General features: G+C 40.5%; 1 protein-coding gene across 5 annotated transcripts in view; it reads right to left on the bottom strand.

Annotated features, from left to right (window-relative positions):
- LOC124064424 (collagen alpha-1(XIV) chain-like) overlaps positions 1 to 19,813 on the bottom strand; it is a 123,699-nt gene that overhangs the window by 64,749 nt on the left and 39,137 nt on the right. For all 5 annotated transcript variants that reach the window (XM_046398874.1, XM_046398870.1, XM_046398873.1 and 2 more), the window contains 16 exons: positions 15,539 to 15,694; positions 15,217 to 15,336; positions 14,774 to 14,938; positions 14,426 to 14,590; positions 13,678 to 13,829; positions 12,603 to 12,732; positions 12,107 to 12,252; positions 11,836 to 11,965; positions 11,522 to 11,661; positions 10,340 to 10,466; positions 8,959 to 9,098; positions 6,784 to 6,916; positions 6,282 to 6,317; positions 4,821 to 4,963; positions 2,549 to 2,681; positions 538 to 660 (listed from right to left, as the gene is read on the bottom strand). In XM_046398874.1, the coding sequence (XP_046254830.1) occupies positions 538 to 660; positions 2,549 to 2,681; positions 4,821 to 4,963; positions 6,282 to 6,317; positions 6,784 to 6,916; positions 8,959 to 9,098; positions 10,340 to 10,466; positions 11,522 to 11,661; positions 11,836 to 11,965; positions 12,107 to 12,252; positions 12,603 to 12,732; positions 13,678 to 13,829; positions 14,426 to 14,590; positions 14,774 to 14,938; positions 15,217 to 15,336; positions 15,539 to 15,694 (2,139 nt within the window). The remainder of the gene's footprint in view (positions 1 to 537; positions 661 to 2,548; positions 2,682 to 4,820; positions 4,964 to 6,281; positions 6,318 to 6,783; positions 6,917 to 8,958; positions 9,099 to 10,339; positions 10,467 to 11,521; positions 11,662 to 11,835; positions 11,966 to 12,106; positions 12,253 to 12,602; positions 12,733 to 13,677; positions 13,830 to 14,425; positions 14,591 to 14,773; positions 14,939 to 15,216; positions 15,337 to 15,538; positions 15,695 to 19,813) is intronic.

Consider the following 19,813-nt stretch of genomic DNA (forward strand, 5'->3'; position numbering starts at 1 on the left):
CCAAGGACCAAGACTCTCATAGTGAAAACAGCAGCCTGATGAAATTTATTTCCTAAAATCAGATTAATGTAGCCCGTCTGCTTGAAGCTGTATCCTCAGAGGCACAGTAATTGCGTTTAGATGACTAAAAACAGTCATGGAAACTATAAAGACTGGAGCCCTGTCTTGGAAGGATGAAACAATTAGTACAAGAAAAGCAACAGAATAGTGAAAATGGGCTTTTGATGATGCTTCAAGGCAATAAATAAATGAGGAAGGGTAATGTCTTATTTGAGCTCTGGATCGTGGACATTTTCCTTGAAGCCTCCACTTTCCTGTTAAAAAGACAAACTAAGAGGTCCCTATCAGGAGAACCAAAACAAGCTGAGAGCAGTTTGTTTTTCAGCTACTGTGTTGCTGGTGGGTTCTCCCATAACAAGCAGATTAGGATGTTTTGATGAGCCTGTGTCCTGGGGAAAAGCACACACTACACACACACACAAAAAAAAAAAGTGTTGTTGCCTAGCAGCGAGTGTTTGTGTGCGTTCATGTATATACCATAGATGGGCTGGTAGACGATCCTGTAGCCGACTGTAGGAGACTGAGGTGGATCCCATGTGACCCTGAAGCGGTTGTACCACTCCTCTGACACACGTAGGTTTTCAGCAGACAAGAGCGGCACTGCCAAGACACACAGACAAAATCAAAATTTAGAAGGGTGGAGGGTGGCTCGCCGGCTCAAGCCCAGCATGGACTGGAACCCTGGAGAGGAACCAGCGCAGCTCAAGGACACTGCCGAGGTGTGCACAAACTCCTGTCTGCTTGGGGTGCCTGACTTTGCGGCAGCCTCATCATCCTCTCCTAATATGCATGTGTGGGACCTGTGAGTGCATGTGCGTGTTTCAGGCTGATGGGTCTATTGTATAACAGCAATGATAATAACAATGGAGTTGAAAAAAAGAACTACACCCAAGAGGATAATATGATAAAGTATCTCTTTCTCTAAAGGGGCCCTGTGGTGTTTTCTGGTAAACAAATAAAAGTTATATTTGCATTCAGTTATTCACCAAAATGTCTATTGTGATGTCTAACAAACATGTTGAGTGTATCCCCCCCTCATAAAACATTTGCAAAGCAGATTTTTAAAGTATGTCCTAAAGTAAATTCTTGCATTGTTTACATCCATGTTTGCTAGCTTGCAGCCTTCTTTTTCCTGCCTTGTTTGGCACGACTGTGTATGACGAAAGTGTATTTGCATGTCATTTTAGAGTAACAATACAAGCACTATAACCACATTCATTCGTACCTTTTTTAATACTTTGCTTTTTTTATGAACCAGGTTTTACAACCTTGCAGTATTTTTATCAATAAACTGCAATCTAAAATTAGTAAAATTATGAAAGTGAAAAAGAGCACCACGACTGAATCTAATCCTTATCTTTTTTTAATGAAGAATCTCTTGATTATTTTCCTCATTAAACAATGAAGAGTTTGATCTATGAATTGTGACAAAATAGTAAAAAAACGACAGTTTTCACTGTCAAACGTGACATTTTGTCTTTACAGAAGTTCAAAACCCAAAGGTATTCAGTCAACTATGATAAAACTAGAAAGAAGCTGAAATCTCAAAATATTCTGCTTTAAAGAAATATTTGAACGATCAACATAGAGGCAATTATTTATATTTACCTCTAAAAAAGAGTATCGATCTGAGCAGGTTCAAAGTTTTTCCAGCTTTTGGTACTTCTTCAGTTTTTAAAACAACAACTGATGACTTTTGTTTCGTCTTGTTGTTCATAACAACTCGGCACAGGACTATATATAAAGTAATTTGGTTTATAATATGGTTTAATTGTATTTTGTTCAATAAACAGTTAAATCCAAATCTGACTTTTTCTAAACAGAGGCAGGATTGGTTGGTTGAATTTGAGTTGTCACAATATTGTAAATTCCAACAGACCCTAAACAACACAGAAAAGCATATCTCTCTGTGCATCAAGAACGCCTGGTCTCTGATTTATCGCTCTGCCACTTTCCAAGCTGTGAAGAAGGTTTTTATTTGCAATATGGAGACCTACAGTAGCCTCATCTGAAAAGATGGCATATTTCATCTGACATTTCAATTCTTTGTACATGAAGGAGACAATCGCTACTGCTCGTCAGGGGTAATCAAGAGAATAGTTTGAGAAAATCAATTAGAGTTGAGCAAAATAATTTAATCGTCTCATTAATGAAAGAGCTGCTGTAATTATGAATGGCCTTCATTAAGACAATTAAGAACGCATCAGTATTTGTCATTGCTTTAATTTACATTCTCCTTCAGGACTGTAAATGAACATGAAATTAATGCAATGCAAATGAACATTCTGCTCGCTGCAATTAAATTCATTTTCATTAGCTTTCAGTTTTGTCAGATGTGTTCTCCTAAACTGGGAGCTGCATCTTTGTATAATGAAAAATGAGATACCGAGAGCTGACCCCGGTGGTTAATAATTCAGAGGAGTGTGTGTGTGTGTGCATGTGTGTGTGTGTGTGCATGGAGGTTTGTGTGTGAGTTTGTAATGCTCACATGTGGCACCCAGCGCTGAGACAGTGATGCCATCTTGTCCATCCGTGTACACCGGTGTGACTGTCACTTTGTACTGGGTGTCTGATAGTAACGGCTGAAGTAGTGCTCTCCTCTGACCAGCTCGAAGTAACACCTACACACACACACACACACACACACAGATTGAGAGACACATTTGAAGGAGCATGAGAGTACAGGGAGTTTTAAAGCAGTGATGACTCTCACTTGGGACTAGCCTACACATAGACAAACAGACAAGAGGCATACAAATCAGACACACACACAAGGATGCTTGCATCGTACAGCAAAAATGCATACAGAATCTGTTGCTGTTGCTCACATTTGGAGGCACAGATTAAGGCCAGGTTTGAAACACAAGGTTCCTGCAAAATGCTACACTCACCTTAAGGGATATGAAGCACGACTGTTCAAGAATTCTGCTCACTTCAGTTTAGTCAATAAAGTCAGTGGAGGCCAAGAGAGACGCATAAAAGAGCTCAGAGAAACCCATTACTGCTATGTTTTCATTTATCAGTGTTGAAGCTTGTTCTTTCTCTGCATCTTAGTTTCAAAATGTTCCTTTGTATTTTTATTAAAAAAAAGGAAAACCAACCACCATACAATAAATAATATTCAGTACACTGAAGACAAAAGAAAAAGTAACCTGATAAACCCGTTACCATACCCAGTTTTATAATGTGAGCAAATCCAGATGGATATAAGCTTTACAACTGACTCCTGACCTTGTAAACAGCAGTTCAGCAAAATTTCACTTTACACTTTACTCTGCTGCTTTTGACCACCTGTTAGCAGATAAAATTTGCTCAGCTGCAGATGTCTGAAAGCTCATTATTTTATGCATGTGAGTGTGTGTGAGTGAGTGTGAGTGATCCAGTCTTTCCAGAAAGTGCTGAGCCTCGACTGGAGAGGGAGAAGGAAAGGTGTGTTCAGGGAAGGCCAGGTAATGTCAAAGCCAATGAGATGGGAGGAGCTGTCCACTCTGACTGCGGTGCTGAAACACACCAGCATCAGAGCAGGAAGGCAAGTGCTGCACACACACACACACACACACACAAACACAGTCGTGTTTCCATCACTTATGGGGACATTACATAGACTTATCTGACCATAACATTAAACATTACTCGCCTAATCCTAACCCTTACATTTACCAAACACTAACCTCAACCTAACCTTAAAGCAAGTCTTCACCCCAATCTTTAATTATTTACATTATGGAGAATTGCGTTTTGTCCCCATAAGTAAGACGGATCCTCACAATTTGACTGTGCAAGTAACAGATTTTTGGCCCCGCAACTACACACATACACACACACATACAAACACTCACGCACACACAAACACTAATACATAAAGGAACATGAAACTCACAGACTTGCCCATGCTGTCACACATGTTGACGTCAAAACACCAAACTTTCAGAAAGAGGCGCGACCTGAGACAACCCTTATCTATCAGCCGGAGGACAGGTTTAAGCCTCCCATTTTGTTTAGCTGTTGTTTCTTTTTCCACCACTCTTTGTCTCTTTGGGTTTTTTTTTGTTTGTTTTTTTTTTTTGTTTTTTTGCTCTTTTCTTTTCTGCACTCCATCTCTGCTCCCAGTGAGGTAAATGGCTGCTGAAAAGATAATGGAATGTCTTCTGGGTTAGCCCGGCCTCTCCATCTTCTACAGCTCTGACACCACATTGGGAAATTAAAACAGGATGGGAGGAAGAGAGAGGGAGAGGGGGGAGGAAAGGAAGGGAAGGTGGTGGTGGCGAGAGAGAAGACAAGAAGGAGGGCGAACAGAAAAAAACAGAGAAATAGAGGGAACGGGGGGGGTAAGTATGTGTATGTGTGTGTGTGTGTGTGTGTGTGTGTGTGTGCATCAGTGATCAGGGTTAGCCCATGGCACTGAGCTCAAGGGCTCTTGCCACATATAGAGGAATCATGCAGGAGAGGTCGAGTGGACCAGGACTGAAAGTGTAATCAGCTTTTTGATGAGAGAAGATGACCCGACACTGACCGCTGCAGGGCCATCCAATTGGCTGGAGGCGTGAAATAACAAGCATCTTTCTTTAAACACAGTTCCAATTTTGTCTAGCCATTATAATCAGAGCTCGTGTGTTTGAAGGTGATTATGCCCAAAGTGGGAGACGACCATGGAGGGACTTCACAAAGTATAATTGCAGGGATCTACAGCTATAGCTGGACTTAATTATTTGTAAGTGATTTTGTTTTTGCAGTAACAGCTCACAACTTGATCAACTCACAGACGTCTCTTTGTGGTCACCATTGAGGTCGGCGTAGGAGACCCTGTAGCTCTGCACATGGGGGTCGTCCAGCTCCCACGATGCCTCTAAGCTCTGGGTGGTCTCGTCGCTCAGCTGAAGGTTTCTCACAGCCTGACGTGTCACTGTCACACCACATCACAGGCAACAGTTACAGTACCAAGCTACTGTAGGATTTATGTAATAAAAATTGACACAAATTCTTGGTTTAAGCTATGTTTTCTTTGCACTTTTAATGAGGCTGTCTAAGCTGCGGATTAGAAAAATGTCAGTCAAAATGTCAGTAGGCTAAAAGAAAAGAAAACGTGCCAACACGCTCAGACAGCTGTGAGCTGCAGTAAAATCTGGAGCATTTTTTGCCTCTGGAACATTAATTGGGAGTTAGAAACAAAGTCATTTGTTTGTTTTTTCTTTCATCACTTTTAATAATTGCTTTAACCCAAGAAGATATGTTTTAATGTCTGTGCAGCCCTGAGTGAGGATTCCATACATAATTTAGCCTTCAACTACAAGCTGTGATTTAAAAAAGCAGAGGCGGATCTTCATCTTTCAGTCATACACTTCTGGAAAACCACAAATGTGTGATTTTCACAGCTCTTTAAAGTTTTAAACAAAGCCGCTGTGCTGTTTTAAAGTTTCTACAATAGCAAACAGCGACTTAAGTGAAGAAGACGTGTTGTTTTTTAAGGTTTTAGAGCCCTGAGTGGAGAAACTGCTCTGACTCGATTAGCTGTAGCCTGCTCCTCATACAAAACACAATCCAGATGGCCTGCAGGTTGCCTCTGACATAATCAAGTTTGAACTACAGTCTCTGGGTGAAGCCAACTCGGTGAACAAACGTATAAAAACACAAAAGAACTTCCAAATGTTTTTCATGAGGTGCATCCTGTTCGAGAGTGTTTTGGTTTTACACACATCAGCCTTAGTCAAACAAGACAGTGTGGAGCATTTTTAGGCCCTCAATAATTCTGGTTTTGCTTTCTGAGACAAAATTAGCAACAATGACCAAAAGTCTGCTACAACTGACTTTGCACTCTGACAACATCAGCAAGCACTGGCAACTAGTTGAGCTTTCACATGTCAATGGCAGAAGACTTTCTAGACAGATGCTTTGGTGTGAATCTTGATTAACATTTGGCCAGCCACTCAGCCACAATGGATTTTTAAAGGAAGTACCAATTGAACTCATCCTGCAGCCCAGTGAACACATGCAAACTAAATTATTTAAAGCAGCCATCTTAAGGGTTTAATGTTAAGACATTGCAAAGGAATACATTTAAGAGAAAATTTTTAATTGAACATGACATGTCCAATCAGATCTTTACTTGTCAAGACAGGCTGCTTCACATTCATTTGCTGAAAGACATAGTCAGCTATTAAACTGTTAACATGTGCAATATTGAGAGTGCAATGCTACACAAAAGCAATTTAGACGCTTCTTACCTGTGGTTGTGGCGGCAATTGTTGTTGTCTGTGCCACTGGGGAAATACAGAGAGCATAAATCAGATAATTGGAAAGAAACTCTCATCAACAACTCTGTATCAATAGCTAAGGTAATTAGACAGGAATACATAACAAATCATTGATGGAGAAATAGATTTTCTTCTTCTGAGATAAGCTGTGACAAACAAATCAATGCAAATGGACTCATGCAGATATCCACTTTGAACTCAGAGATGCTAATTTTATGAGTTGAAAAGCCATATGTGATTGTAGTAGTCTGTTATTCTCAGCAGACAGCAGCACTTTGGTGAAGAGGGTTAGTTAGGTCTCAGGATAATTTCAGCACCAGTGTAACCGAGGGGATCCTAATGAAATCATACGTGCCTCTTTCTCACATCTCTTGGATTATGACTTTGGTTTGCAAAGTTTTGTTGTGATTAGATAAACAAACACAAAACGCAACTCTGTGAGCTGGTCACACAGCAGCTGAATGTTACTCACGTGTGGTCTCTGTAACGGAGATGGTGTCACTCTCGGACTTATCTTTGAACACGGCCGTCAGCATAACTTCGTACTCGGCAGACGGACTCAGACCCATCAGGGTGTATCTGTTATCACTCCCACTCAAGACCACCTACAGAGGAGAAACACACACGTCCCAAATCCAACAATAACAACAAAAAAAATTAACTTTCGATTTCAACTGAACAACATTATGGCGGTTGTAAGTTAATCTTCATTATGCCACACTTTCATCTAAGCTTGGAACAGTGCTAATATTGCAAGTAAAGGCCTTTGCATTGCCGACAGAACTTACCTTGACAAAGTAGGTAAAGTGCTTCTCATTTTTAATTAAATTTTGTTTTCCACAAAATGCTCTGAACATTTTAGGTCACCTTCTGTTTGGTACCGTTTGTTACTATATTTGCAAGAAGAAAATAAATAACAAGAGTTTCCTAAGTTACCCTCAAGATGTGATAAAATTTTGGCTATTAACCAGCAGACTGTCAAGATTATTTATGCTTTAAGTGCAACAGCAGACTTTCAAAACCAAGGTCATCACCGCGTTTTAGTAGAGAAAGCGGTAAAAGCATGAAATAACAAATCGACTCGGTCCTCGTAATATCTGTTATGAGAACAGCAGGAAATTGTGGTACATATTTTAAAAAGCGGATGTTTGTGAATACAAACTAAAAAGGGATTTCGTGTAATAGCGTGTCAAATCAATTACACATTGTAGAAATTAATTTAATCTTCACCACAATACAAGAAGAGTTACGAAGATGATCATCCCTAAGTGAATATAATTCACAAATGTGACTTTTCCTCTGAGTACAACAGCACAGCCAGTTGGATCAGCTACTGCTGCAGGACTCCAAACGACCACTATAATTTGTAAGTCACAGAAATAAATCAGACCCTAAGGTAAATACAAAAAGGTCATCGAAAGTGCAGCTTGCTTCCATGGAGAGCAACACTGAAATTGAAATCTACTGTAAATGACTCAGTAACCATTATATGAGTAGGAATTTGGTTCTTTGCAGTGCCCTTTGAGGCACAATTACATGCAAATTTCACCAGCGGGGCTGACCATTCACTGGAGCAAGTGCTCTTTAGTGCTTCATTCTCTCTTTTCTTTGTACACTTCCTTGCATTCAGTCATATATATTTCCATATTTTATAGCCCCACACGGTATTTGCCTGACTAAAGAGACTGAGTCAATCAGATATTTTATTCATTAACAAAGAGCACAAAAAGACTCCAAAACCTGCTTTCAAAAAGGTATCAGGACACCAGTAAAACAAATGAATCCAAACAATATAGCATGAAACACCAAAGGCATCAACAATGATAAAACTTACTCTTCTCATGGATCAGTAGATTATGATAAACTTTTAATCTGGGTAATCCTTTGTTCTGTTTGTGTATCTGTGTCTGTGTGGCTGTTTGATTGTATTACATTTAATCTGCTCACAGATATAACAATACAGAGCAGTCGGCGGAGGATGTAAGTATGTGTGTGTGTGTGTGTGTGTGTGTGTGTACGCGCGTGTGAGTAGCGTATGTGGGTGAGAAAAAGAGAAAAGCTACGTGCATTCCTTTCTCTATGCTCGCAGAATCACCAGCCCACCTCTCCAACTCCTCAGAGTGTTATTTTCAGCTTCGATGACTCTCATCGAAACACATAAACACACAGACGCACACACACACACACACACACACACACATATACACTCACAGGCAGACCTAAGGCTCTATCACTGCTGCCCAGCTGTCCCTAAAGCCCAGATCACGGTAATAAAACATCCCAGTCATTAATTTCTGGATTTATTCAGCCTTTATTTATACTCATCCATGTCAGAGGTATTACCAGATACCACTAGTGTAGTTAAGCTTATATGCAACCGTATAGAGTGCACACTCTTTATCTGAGTACAGTTCCTTCTCCTTCTGGACATAGAGATAATAATGAACCCCAGGCTAAAATAGAAAAAAGCCAGATTCCATGCAGGTTATTTTTCTTTTTGTTCTAAATAATAAATTGTGTAATATTTGTAATGTTACATGCCTATAGTATAGCGGTTCTGTGTTAACTTAAATGTCACATTTCACTTCATGTTGGTGAAAAAACATCATATAAACACCATCATCTCTCACATTCCATTGACACTGACCTCCTTTGTGTCGCCACCTTTGAATGGTGCCCACGACAGCCTGTAGAGGACGATGTCATTGGCCGAGTGATCCCAGCTGACCTGGAAGCTGTCTGTGGTGATGTCGTGGGAGCGCAGATTCAAAGGACCGGGAACTGGAGCTAGAGAGATCGAGTTTTACATTTTTCTTTAATAATGTTCCCATTTTCCCAGGCATTTGTGACATTTACACGGCGTTATGCACTGATTTTCCCTCCTGGTATGTCCTGCTAAGTAGCACATGTCCTGCATTGATGCACAATGGACAGAGTACGGACCAAAGTGAGCTGAGCCCGCACTGCAACTGCAATACATAAAACAACTTTTCATGGAAATCCTGCATGAAACACTTATTCTGTCTTTTAAATACCAGTACAAACATTCATTTCTTCAAATTACTTGAAAACAAGTCAACATCCACTCTGGTTGCAACAAAGCAGAATAAAAATCAAGCTGCGTGTCACTGCAACATGTGGCACTTAAAATACTATGAGCACCACTATGCAACAAGTAGTAAGGTGAGCCATATAACCACGAGCTAGATTCTGCTTGGTACAATCACTGACCTGGAATTAAACTGCTGCTGCAGGGACTAATTTATTTCTAACTTTAAACTGTTTGTTGAGCAGTTAAGTTAAAACAACATACCTGTGACACAGCATTTTGAGCATTTTACTGTGAACTCTTATCATGCTGGTTCCCACAATTTTCCACTCCTCCACTCAAACGCCTTGAAAGTGCTAACACATTTGTATGAGTTCATGAAGCTCCCTTTCTCAAACCTGTTCCTTTGAACCGAGTTTGCCAGCAGATAAATACAAATCAACATGCCCGTTTAGAGTGAGTAGTTTAATAACCGCTTGCCAGAAATACATTTCTTTGAGCTGACTCAGCACTGGAGCCCAAATGCTTGTTGCTTAAAGGGATATTCCTACAAATCAATTTCTGTTACCATGACAGAACAGCAAGGGACAGTAAAATGACCTTTTAATGTGACTGGGCTATTATGCCGCAGTGTAAATGAGATGGGCAGACTGCCAAAATAGCAGAATGGCCAGTAGGGATAATAAAATTAAACACTGTTTGGCACTAAGACGGAAATGGTTTTCCTTTTAATGGTACTGATACAACTATTTTCAAGAAACTGAGACAAAATTGTCCTCCACAGAGATGGTGACAGGCAAATGGAATAACACCAACGTGAAAGACAAATTGGACAATAATGAAAAAAACAATTGAACATTTGATAACATCTACATCTGCTCAGGGTTTGATTTCAGGGTCGGCAGTGACTCCCAGAAACAAACCAACGTACTAAATCACTACTGTACCCTCACAGTCGAAAACAAACAAAAATACTTACTGGTAGTAAATCCATCTGTGAGCGGCTCTGATTGGCCCTCGTCATACTGGGCAAAGATGGCCACGGAGTACTCCATCAGAGACGTCAAATCACTGAGGTCATAGGAGTTCACATCTCCCACTTCCATCTGCACAAAACACACAGTAACTTGACACATTCAATCAAAAACCCACAGTTATACACTGTATAGACAGACCATTACACAAATAGGGACTTTAATGACATTGCATTCTAAATACATGGACAGCTCTGCAGCTACAACAGCTTCCACTCTTCTGGGAAGGCTTTTAACAAGATTTTGGAGTGTTTCTGTGGGAGTTTTTGCCCATTCATGCAGCAGAGCATTTGTGATGTCAGGCATTGATGTTGAACGAAAAGGGCTGCCTCACATTCTCTGTTCCAGTTCACCCCAAGGGTGTTCAATGGGCTTGAAGTCAGGGTTCTGTGTGAGCCAGTCAAGTTCTTCCACACCAAAGTCACCCAGCCATGTCTTTATGGAGCTTTGCTTTGTGCACTGGGGCACAGTCATGCTGGAATAGAAAAGGGCCTTCCCCAAACTGTTGCCACAAAGTTGGAAGCAAAGCATTGTCCAAAAAGTCTTGGTATGCTGAAGCATTAAGATTTCCCTTCACAGAAAGTAAGGGACCAATCCCAACCCCTGAAAAACAGCCCCATACCACACTTGAATTCAAGTACAAAACAGCCATGTCCCAATACTTTTGTCTATATAGTTTATCTATGAATCATCAGTCTGATTAGGTCTGATTAGCTGACCAGCCTTTACAAAACATTTCTAGTGATGAAGTACTGCTAGTATTCGGTGAAGACTTCAGACACAAACACTAATTTCTACAGTCTGTGTAAATTTTAGGAGTTTGTCCAACTTTGGCTACATACACACACATGCACACACATCAGTCTTGTATAACTGTAATATCGGTTTATTTTTAAGATGATTTACATCTTAAAAACAGCAATTTGCTCAACAAACATTGCTGTCTGACGTTTTGATTTTCAGAAAAACAATCCCTACAATTAATCTCTTGTTCTATCCTTCTATCCTCTTTTATTTTTCACTTCTTCTCATTCAGACACCCACACTCATAGACTAAAACTGCTCTCGAATATAATTATATTTAAGATTTTAAGACATAAAATCACAGAGTCACATGTCACACACACCTCCTCTGTGACGAGTCCATCTGTCTTAACCCACATGACGCGGTAACCTTTCGCTCCACTGGGCGCGGGGTCCCAGCTGATGTGGGCAGAGTTGTGAGTGATGTCAGAGAACTGGAGGTTGGTGGGAGGGCTCAGTGGTACTGAGGAGAGAGAGGGAGAGAACAAGTGCTCGAAGTGTTGGTGTGTCTGTGTTCTTCTACCTTTGTGAGAGCCAGTTTGAGTTTTAGGTTACGGTCGGAATAAAAGCTCAGGATGAGAGCCCTCGTACATCTCAGAGGTTAAATACTGTACATGTGTGAATGTGCAATACTCACATGTAGTTTCCTGGTTTGTTATAGGGTCACCGGCTTCCTCTCCATACATGGCATAAACAGTGACGGTGTAGTCAGTGTTAGGGCTCAACCCGTCTAGCCCCAGCTCTGTCACTGCATCTGATAACTTGACCTGGGGGAAAATACACACACACACATTTAATACAAAACTTCAGACTCAACTGCCAAGATGCTATTTAATAGTATGAACTGAACATTTATCTACTGAATATATCTTCTTGTCTTTATTCTGTCTTATTCTTTCTTTCATTACCTCTTTGTCATCCAAGACTCCATCGTGTGAGAGCGGCCCATACAGCACCATGTAGCCAGAGACTCCATCCACACTGTCCCATTTTGCTTTCATGGTGCTGTGAGTTACATCAAACAGCTGGAGGCCCGTCACCGTGGGAAGGGCCACTGCATACACACAAGTACACACACACACACACACACAGATCAGACCTCACAAAGCACAGTTCAATCAAGGAGAAAGGTCTTTGGAGTTGGTCTGGATTTACACGGGGTTTAGTTTGATAAGTTGTTATATCACAACACAAAGTTTTGCCAGGATTTGAATTTGAGGAGAAGTATAAAAATGCACCTTATCTTCCTATATGAGTGCATCATTTTCAATATGTCTGGCTCCTGGCTGTCAAACCTTCAAGCCATCGTTATTAACTTCTGATCTCAGATGTTGACTGAAGCATTGGTGTGAGGGCTTATAAGTACATTTCTGTGTGTGTGTTTGTGTGTAAGAATAAACTTACGGGTTGTTTCCGATCCTCTCAGAGCTTCACTTGCCTCGTTTGCGTACACAGCAAACACAGCCAGCTGGTACTCTGTGAGAGAGCTGAGATGTTGTAACACCACAGAAGTCTCACCGCCGTCCACAACCGCCTGGGGAGCAGGAGTGTGAACGGTGAGGAGGAGGAGGAGGGGGCCGAAAGACAGATTGAAGGGACAGAAAGGAGAAATGGGGTTCGGATAATGGATGGGATAAGAATGAGGGAGGGGAAAGGGGACAAAGAATGGCAGGGAAAATGGAAAGTGGGGCAATAAATGGGGGAAGATGAAAATGACAAATGTACAAGAGGAATGACAGAGAAGAGGGCAGGGCAGAAAAGAGAGAGAGAGAGAGAGAGAGAGAGAGAGACAGAGAGAGAGAGAGAGAGAGAGAGGTAGAGGTCGAAAGAGAATGGAAGAGGAGGGGAAAAAACAATCAATTTACTGAATGGAATAAAGTACAAAAAGCAAAATATTTTTTTCATTCTGATCTGAATGGATGACAGTTGTGATACAGATTAGGTTCGGACTGAGCCAGCTGGAAAGGTCTCCTCACATGCGGCTCCAGACCATCTGGTCTCTGTAAACCCCGCTAAGCAAAAGATTTAATGGTTTCTATGGTCAAATGTTCTGGAAATATCAAGCAGGTGCCTGGATCAGCCAGAGTGTCATTTCTAGTGTGCCTTCATTACCTGCATGGATGTTCAGGGGAGCTGTGAATGCAGGGATGAGAGGTATGGATGAATACACTAGCAGTGTCTCAGGAAAAAAGTGAGCTCAATCCATACACCTTCCGGAAGGCCTGAGATACTCCCACAGGTGTGGTAAATATGATGGAAACACACCGAGTATCCCAGCCTCAGCCGTACTACTACTACTCTACTACTAGTCTCTGTACAGAGACAATGACTTGCAATGATATGGCTATTTTTTAACTTCATATTGCGTTAAATAGTGGTTATTTTCTCTCAGTCAGCTTTTTCTAATTAGTCTTGGTAAAACTCCCTTTTCTATACAGTGAATGTAGTGGTGTTCTTTGCAAAGGCACACAGGATATACCTCCTGTGGTTCTCCACCCTGAGCAGGGTAATAAACCACTCTGTATTTCTCCACGTTTCCGGGGGCGTGGCTCCATGAAACCTGAAAGCTTCGAGCCGTCACATCTGATGTCACCAGGTCAAGTGGCGACCCGATCGTCTCTGGTATCTGTTCTGAAGAAATAAAAGACAAGGGAACGATACGAGATTGCACAAGATTACAATAAACTACCCCCAGTGAGAAACTTTGAAGTAGAAAGACACATGCATCAAGGATCAGAGTACAAGGTGATAGTGTCGAAACATAATCAAAACACATTAGACTACATTTATGGTGTCCCTTTAAAGCATCCTCTTTCTTATTTTTCCTGTCCTGCATCTTTATATCCATGGAGATGATGGAGATGAAAACTTATTACAATAAAGAGAAAAATAGATGCAGGATAAAGAAAGAAGATAATGTGTCCTAAATTAATCACCATTTTATAGCAGGATATCATTTCTGCTTGGCTGCTATATGACACAGCTGTCTCAATGGAGAAACTGTTCATTAAATACAACCACTCAAGCTTCATCTAAATACACATTGATTCACCCCAAACAATACATTCATTAGGAAGAGACAAAGTAATCGGTCCTGACTTGACATTGGACAGCTGAGTGGAGTTACTGCTCTAGTTTGCACATAAGTGCATGAAAATGCTGGTCTGATATACTGTATTATGTATGCATGATGACTGAACAGTCTCGGCGTCTCACTGTCTCCTTACTCTGCTTGATCTCCTTGTCTTGGTGCTCCACTTGCTCGCACACTGTTCTGGTCAGTCCCTCCACTATGGAGCTCATGATGTTGAAGTCTGCCACGTTGTAAACATGAGTGTCGTGTGGCTCTGACGCGATGGAGTGCAACTCGTTCTCGTCAGCATTCTTGACACCTTAAAGGTGAGAGAAAATATATGATCATTAGCATAACATTGACTTGTACTTATTAAGACCACTGGTGTTAATACATATTCTCCATAGAAATTCATAATAGTACAGCAAGAAAAGTGTTTTTCTAACTCATTGTGGTACAGACTCTCTTCTAAGCAAGTGTGTTTGTGTGTGTCGATTCTCACCAATAGCAAACAGCTCAACACCAGCATTTCGCAGGCTCTCAGCAGGTGGTATGACATCATCCTGGGACTTCCCGTCCGTGATGAGGATCCCAATCTTGGGTATACCGTCCCGTGAGCCAGATTCTGGCCTGAAACAGTTCTCCAAGATATAAGTCAACGCAAGGCCTGCAGAGACAAGGAGAGAAAAACAGGAGGAGGAGGAGGAGGGATGATGAAAAAGACCCAAAAAGAGGGAGAAATGTCAGTGAAAGGATAATGAAAAAAGGACAAAGATAGAAAAAAAAACATTCAAGAGAGAAAAGTAAGTATTAAAATATAAAAACAGAAGAAGAATGGAGAAGTAGTATACAGTGATTGCGCCAGGACTGTATCAAATTCATAACAAGAGAAACTTGTAGCAAGAGGAGGTTAAAAGTACAAAAAAAGTCAGTAAAATCCACCACCTGTGAGAGTGTTTCCTCCCTTGTAGGGCAGGTTCTTGACAGCGTCAATGACAGCATCTTTAGTGGAGAAAGCATTTAGATGCCACTCTATCCTGGGATCACCACTGTACTGAGCCAGACCTAGACGCATATACACATAGACAACTTGTCATTTGTTTGTATCATTTGCTTACAATAGTCGATACACAAGCAGCACTATTTTCAGACAGATATGAGCAAACAATCTATATTAAGGCAATTAAAACGTTTACACAAACGTGAGAAGACCATATTGATTCTGTGGTGCACCATCTGTCGAAGAAGAAAAGTAGCAGGGACACACCTATCCTCGTCTTATCAATGCCAACATCAAAGGCACTGACAAGGTTTTCCAAGAACATGCGAACCAGCCGGAAGTTGAGCCGACCAATACTCCAGGAGCCGTCCACCAGGATTATGATGTCTGCAATGGCCTCCGTGTGGCACACAAACTGATCAACTAAAAGGAGCAGAGAAAGGACAGACTGATATGAATTCAAACTGACCACAGACAGAATTATATATATATATATACAACAGAAAAGATAATTCCCATTAAAAATATTCTTTTGATGTGCCTTCTTTTGATTCTCTGCCAAAACCTGAAGAAGAAACAATAACTCCACACCTCAAGTTTGCAGGTTTCACATTGTCTTTATTAAAACAAAAAGAAAAAAAAAGCCAGACAAAACAGTCAGAAACAAAACTCACAATTTTCTTTGCATACAGTACAATGACACATATACAAACATAATCTGAAACTTAGTCAACCACCCAAACACATGCCCTGCATCTCCACTTCTTACTCACAATGTAAAAATAGCATCTTGAGAGCCTTCTTTGAACTCCAGAGTATTTTTTTCCTTCTTGGAATTACTCTCTAAACAAATCATTCTGTCTCATTTCTCATTTTAAAGGCGGTTAGAAAGGGAAGACTCACATGTGAAACCTCCCACCTGAAAGTAACGGTCAGAATAGACACACACACAAACACACGCACACATTTGTTAGTTCATTTATCACAATATCATAACTGCTTATATTGGTGTCATCCCATTCCTGTATCATACCCTATAAATCAATAAATCCACTTAACATGGCATCACAAACCTGCTGATAAGGATGGACATTTGTATGTAAATGAAGAAAAGCAATAAAAGAGAACGCTGACTGTAAGAAACGTGCATGATTACTCTCTGTTTTTGTTCACAAAAGCACATTTAAAAGATTAGGAATTACATGGTGGACTGATACAATATGAGTCAATGTAGATAATTCAACTACTGCTGGCAGGTTTAGTGGCTCAGGTGCATTCTGGGTAATTGCTATTCTCTGGCTTAGAGACCTTTGTTTCCCTTGTGTTATCCTTTCTGTACACCATCAACTACAAATGGAAAAAAAAATGAAAATAAAATAATTTGTTATAAAAGCAGCAATTTCTTTGTTTTTCCTCCTCCACTGTAACACCTGTGCTACTTGCCCTTCCCTCTCAGGCCAACACCATCTCAAGACAGAAATTCATTAAAGACATTGTGTACCGATCAGGTATTTGTTTCAAAAAGTGATTTTCCAGACAGAGCCTTCTGTCTGCTGTCTGTGTCTGTCTGAATGTTTGAACCATCCATCTGCTGCAGACGGCAGACGGAGGACAGAAGAATAGACAACAAGGTCGAGAGACAGCCGATGACAATCTTTGATTTGCAAATGCATAACATATAAGACTGAATTATAAAATGCTGGTAGTGTTTAGAAGAAGCCAAGAAGATTAGGAATATATTATCTGTTCAGGCACATAATGGTCGCAGGGTCAAAACTGAGAGTGGCCCATATGAAACAAGCAAATCATTTAAATTATTCTACTGTCCTACTGAAAAAAGAAAAGAATTTGAAGATTAGTATGAGATGTCTCAGCAAAATGTCAAAAGGCTGAGAGGCCAAAGAGAAACGATAGTTCTTTAGAGTTTCCCTTCTTACAAGATAAACAAGCACGGCCGTTAAAGAAATCTGAGAGTCAAGAACAGAAAGCAAGAACCATAACTAAGCACGAGAAAGGATTTGTTAAAAGACTCACACAAAACTTTTTTTTTTTCTATAATAAAAAGTCAGAGACGTTCAGGGGGAGTTAGTATCTATAGTAACTGCTGTTGACATTGTGGGTAAATAGAGAGACATGAGGGACTTTATGTTTAAGAAAGAAAGAGTCAGCAAGGGAGAGTCGAGTTCTGTGCAATGCGAAAAGCCATCAGGGCAGACGAAGGCAACGGTAAACAGGGGATTAGAGGGTCGTAATTAGAGATAATTACAGCTCGCTGACCATTCTGTATAGCCTATTGTTGGCAGGGTGGTGAGAAAGTCTTTCAACTAGACATGACACTGGTGTTTTACATCTGAACCAATAATCAAAGTCACCCCTCTCCTTCACATTATCCTCGCTGATGTCGGTAAACAGCTGAACAGCAAAGGTCATTTTTCCTAGAAGAAATAATAAATTACCATTCATTATGATGTAATTTAAGAAATATTTTGGATAATCATTTGTCAAAGCTAGATAACCTATCTCAGGAGGCATGAAAGATGAATCAAAGTTGAATTTTACTGTTAGTTATTGTGCCCAGGTTGAGTGTTTCCACATCATTTTGTGCATTATATCATGTTTTCTGTCAGTCACTCAGCAGCGCAGAAGACCTGTCTCTGAAGTCTCTGTAAAACCTTACAAACTCAAAAGTGATTTTTGCAGGTCTTTGTTAACTGGGCACGAGTTCATTTCAAGCAACAGCAGATTTAATGTAAGGGTCTGTGTTAAGTAATGAAATACTAAAAAAATCTAATTAAATTCAGAATGCATGCTTTGCTAACTTTATTGGGTACTGTTATCTAGCTGGGTATGTGATGTGACTCCAAGACCATAAAGCAACTGTTTTGCTGTATTGATCAGGACCTGGAATCCACAAAAACCTTGCAGTAGAAGTTGTAATTTTTTCATCAATGTATATATATGTCATAGTACATCAGAGCCAATAAGCAGAATTAATGTATACAGTCCTTCTCTATCAATGAGTCTGTCTGGTGCAAAGGCAAAGTTCTGCACCATGACTTCTCATAGTACTTGTATGGAGGGATGATACATCCTCTCTCCAGCTTCTGCATTGGAAAGCTGTGACACTTGTGTCGTTACCACAGTAATCCATCCAGATAGGTTGGGTTGTATTACAATTTAATTAAAGAGTTTGGTCTACACCTGTTCTAATTGGAAAGTGTCATGAGATAACTTTCGTTGTGAATTGGCGCTATATAAATAAACTGAATTGAACTGAAATTGTTGTCTGGACACACAAATCTGACCTGATCTCAAGTAGGCTTAAAGATTTGATTAAAGAAACACATCTGAAGTGGTTTCCAAGGCAATTTGTGACAGCTTTTCCAAATACGGAAAAAAACAAAGTTCATTCATGTAAACAGTTTCCAGTTGTGCCAGCTTTTAGTATGCTCAAGCTTGGCCTAGTTATAATCTAAGTCTTCACTAAGCAGGGGTTTACAGACTACAAAACTAGACTGGGTTGCAGCACAAGAGGTAGTTTCTGTGTAGAGATTCATTTTGGCTCTAATTCACACAAAGTGACTGTTACAGTGTTAGCCAAATGCACTATCAGCAACTGACCAACAAAAGTAACTTCAGTTTGCTAATGTGTGACCCTGGCATGCTGTACAGGTAGTGTATCCCTCCCAACAATGTATGTATGAGGGAGTGCTTCCAGTATCTTACTACTGCAGCTATTGAAACTCTCTCCTCCTGACTGCCAGACAATAACAGGCTTGTTAAAGTTCCCTCTGGTCCTTCTAAGCCCCATCTGCCTTTCTTCTTCTCTTCCCCTTCTCTACCTATTACCCCCCGTTTTCCTCTCCCATATAACACCTTTGCTGTGAGTCGAAGTTCAGTTACTGGGAAACAGTGGGGAATTATGTCTGCGTGCTCACGGGGGAAGAAAAGAAGTGTGAAATGGACTGAGGCAGGAGGAAAGAAAAACGGTGAGAAAACAAAACCCTGCGCATGGGTTTGATGAAATACCGCAGTTATATTGACAGATTTTGTGGTGCCAAGTCTTTCCTTTGTCAAAGTCTACAGTTACCTCTCTTCTTCTCTGCCTTTCTTTATCCCTGTATCTCACTCTGTCCATCGCTGTGGCTAACTAATAAGAGACAGGTTTTGTTTGGCACCGAATTCTTTCTTAAACTCTCTAAAGCTCACTATAGCAAACCGCCATGGCAGAGCACCAGACATGTCAATCTCTACGTGTATTTCTATTCATATGGGAACCAAATGTTTAAATGTGAATGAAAAAAAAAACGGAAAATCTTTTCAAGCACTGACACATTCACGGCCTGTAATTTCTGATCAGGCCCTTTGATAGTAGCAACGTTAGCAGTTAAGATCAGATTTCATGCTAGGATAAAGGTAAGAGCTGCCAAATTCTAAACTTATTTGCATGTTTTGTATTAGTCATAGGATAACATATCCATACCCGAATAATTTGCCAAAGCCTTGTATCTGTATTAGATTCAGCAACCTTTTTAGTTTAAC

The sequence above is a fragment of the Scatophagus argus genome, chromosome 9, assembly GCF_020382885.2.
Source record: "Scatophagus argus isolate fScaArg1 chromosome 9, fScaArg1.pri, whole genome shotgun sequence".
NCBI classification, from domain to species: domain Eukaryota; kingdom Metazoa; phylum Chordata; class Actinopteri; family Scatophagidae; genus Scatophagus; species Scatophagus argus.